The sequence below is a fragment of the Quercus robur genome, chromosome 2 (genome assembly GCF_932294415.1).
Source record: "Quercus robur chromosome 2, dhQueRobu3.1, whole genome shotgun sequence".
Lineage (NCBI taxonomy): Eukaryota > Viridiplantae > Streptophyta > Magnoliopsida > Fagales > Fagaceae > Quercus > Quercus robur.
The window spans coordinates 89931035-89941216 of NC_065535.1; the positions used below are offsets into that span (position 1 = coordinate 89931035).

A 10182-nucleotide genomic window follows, 5' to 3' on the forward strand; every position below is an offset into this window, starting at 1 on the left:
TTGTTAGGAACATATGTCATTACTTTATGTAATTGGTGTTAAGGTACTTTTTTTACACCTAACTTTATTTGAGTACCACCTATTTATATCAATATAAGTTATTGGGTTTTCCCAATATTTTTTTTGGCTCTATTATTATGTTAATCACAAATATTTCATATCTCATTATCTAAACTGGGTCATGATATAAACTATCACAAAAAGCCCAAAAAACTCCTATTTTATCCAATTTTATTATCATTATTTAGCTAAACCTAAAACCAGCCTTATGGACTCAATACACACATCTTATTTTATTTAAAACTCAAGAATACTTATGCTTGGCAATATTTGAAGAGCCCATGATTCAAATCCATGGTAAAACAATTTTATCAATGGAATTCAAATCCATAATCCAAGCTCATGGTTTGAACCCATGGCGATTTATTTATCCAAATCTCAATTCTCATTGGCAACATCAAAGTCCAATTCTCATCGGCACTATTAAAAGCCCAAGCTAACTATTTGGCACTATTTATTGAAAGTCTAAGGTTATCAATACTTGGCAAAATACTATATCATAATTATTTCACTTAAAAGTCCAATAATGAACAATACTTTAGATCCTTAAACCTATTACCATAATATTACAAGCTCATGGAATTTATGAATTATCTACTCTCAAAACCCATGGCAATCATCTTATAAAAGCCCATGGAAAGATATGATTATTAGACCCATGACATTTATTTATTTCATATTATAAACTCATGTTCATTATCCATCTTACATCACAACATTCATAATATTTATTACCAAAACTCATGGTAATTATTCATCCTACATGTCCATTATAATTATCTATAGAGAAACTCATGAAAACATTACATTATTCCATTATAGTGGTTGTTACCATATTTATTTAAAACTCATGATAAATATTATTCTCAAGAAAAATATTGGAGGCCATTATTTAAAAAAGCCCCAAGGAAAATATTATTTACAAAGTAATTCATTGTAAAAATTATGAGAAGTTATTTAAAGCCCATGAGGAGTAAAAAACCCAGGGCAAAGCATATCTTTAATGCCCATTTTGTAGGCCCAAGAATCTCGTGGAGAAGGGAGCAAGTCCAAGCAAAGAAAGGGCCATGTGGCCTAACTAAAGGTACTGAAATGAAGTACTAAGAGGTATTTATTATGATATTTATTATTATATAATTATGATAATTATTAATAAATATTTATTTAAATTTTTTTTTGTATATGGAAGTATATGGAACTATCTATTCTATTAATTAAAGTAAATATGATATGGAAAAATTAGCTAATTGATGGTTTAAAATTGTTAGGACATATGTGTTTCAATGTTAGGAATATATGTCACTATTTTATGTAATTGGCTAATCCTTTGACAAAACGCACTTTACTTGTAATTGGGTAAATCTAGGATGTGTTTAATGCTTCAAGAAATAAGGTTTCAAGTTCAAGTGTTAAAGCCATGAAAGTCTATCCAAGAATCAAGTCAGAAAGTACAGGATTTTAAAACTCAACAGCTAACATCTATCAAGGTTTAAAGAGAGCTGTTTCAACCCGAAACTCGACAGTTGCTCGACAAATATGGTATCTATCGAGATTTATGAAGTTCTAATTTTCAATTTTGATTTTCATCCAATCCGTGAATGTATGTTTGAGCTTTCTTTTCTTACAAGCCTAAACATATATAAGAATTATTTTAAGGGCCGTAAAAGGTGACACAAGTTGCACAAGAGCAAATTTCACAAGTGTGAAGAAGAGTGTGACCGAAAACCTAGTTTGCCCTAGTTCTTGAAGAAGTTGTTGTGTTTGTACACCATAGGGTTTTGTGACCAAGCAACTTCATGATCTTCATCCTATAATGAACTGAAGAACTTTGTAGCCAACATCCTTTTCAAGTTGGTGATCAAGTCGCATACTGGGATCCATGTAATTGGTTAGTCACGTACTGAGATCCGTGCATTAAAAGGAGAGATTGTCACTACAAAATAAGTCCAATTGGGTATTGGGGTAAGGGTTCAACTGTAGGTTGGTATAAGGTACTGGGATTCCTTTACTTGTAACTGCTTGTTTTGATAATAGTAGATTCTCGGAAGTGGTGACCTTAAAATTACTCGATGGGGTTTTTGCCGTGTAGGTTTTCCCCCATTAGTAAACAAATCACTATATCAATTTATTTTCCGCTGCATACTTTAGTTAATTGGTGATTTGTTTGTGCTACCACGCGCTTTGCATATTAATTTGATTAATTAATAAACTTGGCTAATTAATCAATTAATTCATCACAATGGGTCAATACATTCTTGACTTATAAAAAATGTTATTATGGGGTGTAACTCTAAGCAATATGTAACTTGAACCCAACCATGTGTGTGTGTGTGTAACTTAAACTAAACCCAATGTAACTTCACAAGAGTAGTGACTTAAGCTTTATCACCTTTAAATCTTATAAAATTTATGGAGTTTACAATATTTTCACAACAAAAGTGGTAAGTTGTTTTTAGTTATAATTTTAATCCATTGTTGAAATTACATTTTTGTCCACTAGTAATAAGCTAACAGCTAATAATAGCTTGACACTTATGATTTATTGTGAAAATGTTGATGTATAAAGTAGTAAGGTCTCAAAAGTTGATGTGGCGAATATACAAAATTTTTAATTGAGTTTAAATTCTATTATATATTTAAACTATCAATTAGAAACTTTCCACATCATATTTTTGTTTTTAATTAATAAAATAGATAATTTCATTTATACAAACACAATTAAAAAATATCATAATTATATATTAAAAATATCATAATAAATATCTATTAATTATTGTGATAAATATTTATTAATAATAATTATCATAATAATTACCTATAAAAAAGGAATTATAATAAATAAATTTTAATAACTACCAAAATTATTAAATTTCATAAACAAACACGATCAAGATAAATGAAATAATTGTCTCCAAGTTATTTTATTCTTTACTTTTCAAAATCCCACACCTCTTCTCTCTCTACATCTCGCCTACCTTCTCTCTCTAAACTCCTCCCTATTCCACAGCTCCACCTTCTCCACTTAACTTCTCTTCTCTCTCTGAGCTCATCTTTATTTCACAGCTCCACCTTCTCCATTTTGTTGGGTGCATCCTAGCACCATGGGTCCAGCCCAAACCTTCATGTCTCATTTAATGAAGGCAGACGTTTTCATTTTTCTTTTTTCTTTTTATGGTAAAACCAGAATTCGTTAAACAACATAACCAAAAGCAACAGAGTTTCGAGGGCATATCCTCTCATAATACAAACCCAAATAGTCATAAAACAACAAGTTTAGGTCTATAGGAAGATTATCAAAATACACCATGTCTTGATCTAGCTTTGGACCTTTCCTTGCTAGACCAATACATTGTGTTTTTTGATAATCTGCATGTGGACTTAAACTTGTTGTTTTATGACTATTTGGGTTTGTATTATGAGAGGTCATGCCCTCTAAATTAGGGGTGGCAAAATCTGACATAACTCGTGAACCCGACACGACTAATCCATTTATAAACAAGTCATGAGTTAAGGCCAAACGGATTCGAGTTATATTTAAATCGACACGGCTAACCTGTTTAATAAACGGTCATGTTTGTGTTCAACATGCAAACCCGTTTAGCTTGTTTAGTTTATAAAGGTATTAGCTTTTGTTATTATTGCTTAATTTATGGTTGTAATTATATGTTTTTTAGTGCTACAACCATGGAGAGTTGGAGTGTTCAAACGAAGATTTTGCTGCTGACTTTGTGGTGAAATTGTGTTTACTCCTTAAGATTTGTTTGTTGTATATACAATTTATTGTGGAGTCAATTTTGGCATAATCTTGAGAGTTGTAATCTCTATTTCATAATGGATATTTTTCGGAGTTACCTCGTAGTTTTTCTCTCTACACCGAAGGATTTTCCATGTAAAATTTGGTGTTCTTGTGTGATTGTGTTTTTGTGATGCTTGCTGAAACTTTTTTCCCATATATATTGCTATTGTTTGATAGTCATTTATTTTAATTCACACAGACATTGAGGAGATTTAGGATTTTTCCCCCAACACATTTAACTTGTCGATGGCTAGGTTGTGTGGGCCATAAAAAGTAAAAACAATAGGGTTTATGTTGAGATTAAGGAATTAAACGTAACAAACAAATTGGGCTTGTGGAAAAGATTAATGCTTAGTTTGAGTCAGTGTTTTTCAAAAGGGTGCATCTCGGTATAGCTCAATTGTGGTAGTAGCAAAGGCTTGGTGCTTGGTTAAAAGCGATGATGGGTTTAGAAATTTGATGGGGATTTGATGGTTTGGGATTTTTGGAAATGGCTATTTGGTGCCAACATGTATGGAGCTTTAGCTTTGACCTTGCTGGTGGCAACACATTTTGATTGGTGGCGTTGCTCGAGGGAGATTTGGGCCAAATTTGGGTTCATTGCTCAACATTTGATCCATGCGCATTTTACTATATATGGATCCAAAGTTCAAACCCATCTTCGCTTTGATTTATGCTTATTAGCAATTTTAATGATTTCATTCTTTTGAATTCTCTTGTCTCATTATTTTTCTTTTAGAGAGTCAGACCAAGATGCGAGACTTATCAGTTGAGTAATTTTTTGTCAAATTATTTTATGATTTTATGTATAGTCCGATTTTTAAAACCGAAGTTATAAATTTTTAGTGCCCTATTCTTTTTTCATATATATATATATATATATATTTTTTTTTTTTTTTTTTTTTGATAGGCCTATTCATTTTTTTTATAAGATTATTAATATTCATAAAAAAAAATTAATTTGTTAAACAAAGACCTTCTCCGAGAGAGAGAGAGAGATTTGCCGATTCTGCCCACATGCACAATTGGTCAACAAAAATTTTAAGACTTCGTTTGGGAGTTCACAATGGAATGGAATGATCATAAGGGAATGAAAAGAAATAGAATGGAATGGAATGTATTTGAAAAAGGGAAAGGAATTGAAAAGAATGAAATTGAATGGAATTAAGTAACCTTGATTGGATGTTTTAAAATAAAAGAATGAAAATGAATAAAATGTAAGTAGTCTTGTTAGGCCTCGTTTGGAAGGATGGAATGAAAATGAATGAAAAGAATAATTTTAAAATTAGATTTAATGATTTTTTTACAAAAACTCCCAAAATACCCTTATATATTCACTATTTATTTTAAAATAAGAGTCTAATAGTAATATTGTCATAAAATGATTTCATTTCATTCCCTCCATATTATTCCTAAACAAGATTACTTATATTCCATTTATTTTCATTCTTTTATTTTAAAACATCCAATCAAGATTACTTAATTACATTCCATTCAATTATTTTCTATTCATTTCCCTTACTTAAATACATTCCATTTCATTCTCCTATAATCATTCTATTTCATTTCCTTATGAACTCCCAAACGGAGCCTTAAGGAGTAACATGAAGGAAATGAAATGAAATCATTTTATGACAATCTTACTATTAAACCCCTATTTTAAAATAAAGAATTGAATAAATAGGAATATTTTGGGAGTTTTAATAAAAAATTTATTAAATTTAATTTCATTCACTCCTGTTCCTCTCAATTTTGGGAAAATAAAAATTTGAGATTTTAAAGGAATAGAGAAAAATAAGTATTTCCTTCTACTCATTCCATTCTCTCTCACTTAAACTCTCAAATCATTCCCTCCATTAAAACTTTCAAACAAAAAAATAAAAAAATATTCTAAAATTATTATTATTTTTATTATTTCTTGTCATTCTATTTCATTCCCTGCCCCTAATCAAGGCCTAAATAACGAAGTAAGGCTGACCCAGACAACTAACTCTACGGTATAACGTTGTTTACCTTCCTTTCTTTGTTGCTTTTTACTGCTTTATCGTCCACATCTCTCTCTATCTCTCTTTCTCTTTCTTCTCTCTCTCAACCATGCCTCCTCTACAGCAAACCCAAACCCACGGCTTACCACCGAAACCAAACCCAAAAGTCCTATCCCTACTTCTTAAAGCCATCATAATGGCTCTCTTAACCTCCCTCTTCTTTCTCTTCCTCGGCTTAGCCTCCGCCGCCTTACTCCTCCTCCACCTCTCTCTCTCCCACCACCGCCACCGCCACCGCCGCGGCTCTTCTCTCTCCCTATCCACCGCCGCGCCTTCCTCTGGCCTTTCCCCTACAGTTCTCGACGCCCTCCCCCGCTTCCGATTAAAACGCACACAACCCCACCGCCGCAACAACAGCAACAGCAACAGCAGCGACGTCGTTCTTGGAGGAGACGATGATTGCGTGGTCTGCCTTGACGCTTTCAAAGACGCCCAGTGGTGTAGAAAGCTCTCCGCTTGTGGTCACGTGTTCCACATGAGGTGTGTTGACTCTTGGCTTGCCAAGGTCGCTGCTTGTCCTATTTGCCGTGCACCTGTTCGATCAAATGCCTCAAGGACGGGTTCTTCTGTTGTGAGTTTGGAGGAAGAGGAAAAAAATTCCTGGGGTGTTTGGTAGAGGATGCTGATTTTCAGGGGTTTTGTTAGCCTTGTAATTATTGTAAGTTCTGCTATCTTTTGAAATTTTGTACCCAAAAAGTTTTAATTTTTGTTTTCTCTCGTTTTTCTTCGTTGATGTATAGTTTCTATATTTATATATATACATAATATGCAGCTTGTTTGTTTCGATTTTATGTTTGCTTGTATTGGGTTTTGTTTGGTTACAGAGAAAAATGTAAATTGAGAGTAGAAAATTATGTTCCTATTACTAGATTTTCATTGTTTAACTTTAGCATATAATTCAGACATTAAAAAGCTCTATTCTTCAAAATTCAAATAGGTATGACACTGCTAATAGGATCAGTTTATATAAGAATGGGAAATAGAACTCCTTTATGACATATGCACCTGAAGTCCTTAGTTTTATGGAATGCGTTGGGTAAACTTGGGTGTTCCACTTTTGGGCTTTTAAAACTTCATTTGGATCTTGAAAGCTGGATTAAAAGAAATAGGGCAAGTTAATGGAATAATGTCTTCCATAACCCCAAGACGGTGTCTTCCCTCTTGATATGTTCTATCAAGTATGTGGAATAGGGTCATATTTTTACAGACTTGCAAAAAAAAAAAAAAAAAACAATTTTGACTAATTTAGAACTCATTTCTTATTTAATGTTCTCATTGTCTAAATAAGGGATTTCAAACCTTTTTTAGTTTGGAGGCAACTCAACTCAACCAATCCTTAATACTCACTTGTTGGGGTTGGCTTTGTGTGAGTGATTATTAGTACTTTGTTGGTTGTTTATGTCAATTCCTCTGTTTGCTTAAGGATGATGGTTTTGAGGTGTTAGTATATGTATTCGTTGACCCAAGGGGAAGCATCATAGGTCTTTCCTTGAGGGTTGCTAAGAAAGTGATTGATGTAACATTTCTTAAATGTATCATCTGTTCCATTAAAAGAGCTATGATAAATATCGATCAAATGTCTGGCTGCCCATATTATTTTCTCAGAACAAGTTGGTTTGACAGGTTTGAGGGTGGGTTTATAGCTTACATTCTTGCAATTTTGAGGTTATTATGCCATGAATTTTATCCCAAATGGAACCTAGGTGAGATCATGGGTTCAAGGCCTACTACGTGTATGTGTAACTTACAGCAGCAACAACAATGCCCTAGTCTCAAAATTTTCACCTTGACTATGAATCCTCAACAGACTAATCAAGATCATCCATGCATATTCTTCTCCACATTGCCTCCCATCTAAAATCATATTCTTTGTGACCTTCTTATTTAACATGTCTTTTTTACTATTTCTATCAATGTTATTTCAAGTCTTACTAAATATTTTCATTCCATCAACTTTAATCAACTCACTTATTCTTGCTGATGCCTTTGTCACTCTCTTTTGCATATGGACAAATCATCTTACAAGACCAACTCTAATGGCCCAACCATAGCATGGTTAGAGAAAGAATATCTTCTTTGGAAGCCTAATGTTAGGGCGAAGCCCAGGAATAAGTGTCCATGGTAGTTAATTAGGTTTTTGTATTTTATTTGGTTATTCTAGAGTGAAGGTATTTTGGTAATTCTACAATTGTTCTGTATGGGCCATGGATTTTCTTCTATTAATTAAGTCTCATGTAGTTTATGGGTCTTTATGTATGGGATTTGGTTTAATTCAATTTGGGTTTGGTTTACTAGTCGAAATAGAAGTCCTAGTTCTACTGGGAGGAGTCAAGAGTATGGTCTATATAAGTGTATTGTACTCAAACAAGTTAGAGTTGTTTAATAAAATTATTGTGTTTTGAAAATTGAGGCATGTTGGCCTTAGGGTTCTTTCTTCCCCCTTTCCCTTCTTTCTTTCTTCTTTTCTTTTCTTGGGCACTTTTCACTGGTACTATTCACAAATTTCTTTAAAAAAATTATATTTTTGTCTTTGTTCTTCTCTTTTCAACTATAAATTAAATATTTTCTATATTGAATCCTAACCCTTCTTCTCAAGGGGTTCTTAAACCAAAACCCACCAATCTTCTTAAAACTTAACTCACCACAACCACAAGTATGCTAATTCTTCAATTTGTTCTACACCATATTCTCATCTTCATTAATAGGAATCACTCATATCTTTAAACAAGTTTCTTCATTTTTTATTTCTTGTTTCTTGTTTTATCCACTTATCTTTCTTAATGTTCTCATTTCAACTACACTTATTAGATGGACATGTTGCTTCTTAATGGTCCAACATTCAGTACCATAAAGTCTAGTTGGTGCTTAATCTTTCCTATAACTTAATAGGTACTCAATGATCATATAATATTCCTAATGCTAAGCTTATTGGTAACTATAGCTAGTGCAAAGAGATATGAATTTAATGATGTTTTTTATCACTAAGTTATTGTGATGGAAAACTCAATTGTGATGCCTCCACTTCTCCACTCATCAGTTATTGTTTGTGAAATATTGGCATGGGAGTAAGTCCAGCATGTTCATCTTTCTCTAAGTGTTATTGTTTTTAACACTTTTAATCTCCATTGTTAATGTCCTTGATATAATTAAAATCTCATGGTTTCCTCTTGGGTTTCCTTTTTTGTTTCCCTCTTCACTACATAATTTTCATAATTGCATTGTCTCTATGCATACTTTAATAAAAACATTTCATAAGCACATTGCCTTTTTTGCTTCCCTCTTCACCTACTTTATAATTTTCATAACTGCATTGTGCCATTGTCTCCATAGTTTGGTAGGCTTCTATAGCCTTCTCTCTCTCTCTCTCACAATGTTGCTTGAACTACTTCATTGCACCATTAAGTCTCCTTAGTCGGTAGCCCTCATCCTTTAGATTCTCCAATTACTTCTTTGGTCATTCTTTTAATACAAGTACTGCATAACATGATTGGGAAAAAAAAAAACCTATCTTTGTCATCATCATCATCTGTTATTGTTTGTGAAATATTGGCATGAGAGCAAGTCCAGCATGTTCATCTTTCTCTAAGTGTTATTGTTTTTACTTTTAATCTCCATTGTTAATGTCCTTGATATAATTAAAATCTCATGTTTTCCTCTTGGGTGGCCTTTTTTGTTTCCCTCTTCACTACATAATTTTCATAATCGCACTGTCTCTACACATACTTTAATAAAAACATTTCATAAGCACATTTTCTTTTTTGCTTCCCTCTTCACCTACTTTATAATTTTCATAACTGCGTTGTGCCATTATCTCCATATTTTGGTAGGTTTCTATAGCCTTCTCTCTCTCTCTCACAATGTTGCTTGAACTACTTCATTGCACCATTAAGTCTCCTTAGTCAGTAGCCCTCATCCTTTAGATTCTCCAATTACTTCTTTGGTCATTCTTTTAATACAAGTACTGCGTAACATAATGAAAAAAAAAAAAAAAAAAACTATCTTTGTCATCATCATCATCTGTTATTGTTTATGAAATATTGGCATGAGAGTAAGTCCAGCATGTTCATCTTTCTCTTAGTGTTATTGTTTTTAACACTTTTAATCTCCATTGTTAATGTCCTTGATATAATTAAAATCTCACGTTTTCCTCTTGGGTTGCCTTTTTTGTTTCCCTCTTCACTACATAATTTTCATAATCGCATTGTCTCTACACATACTTTAATAAAAACATTTCATAAGCACATTGCCTTTTTTGCTTCCCTCTTCACCTACTTTATAATT

At 32.6% G+C, this 10182-nt stretch overlaps 1 protein-coding gene across 1 annotated transcript; it reads left to right on the plus strand.

Moving 5' to 3' along the window:
- The first annotated feature begins 5849 nt into the window (after positions 1-5849).
- Positions 5850-8306, plus strand: LOC126715730 (RING-H2 finger protein ATL56). The gene is made up of 2 exons (XM_050416495.1): positions 5850-6559; positions 7928-8306. Exon 1 carries the CDS (start codon positions 5951-5953, stop codon positions 6515-6517), a length of 567 nt encoding a protein of 188 aa, XP_050272452.1. The 5' UTR covers positions 5850-5950; the 3' UTR covers positions 6518-6559; positions 7928-8306.
- The last annotated feature ends 1876 nt before the right edge of the window (positions 8307-10182 follow it).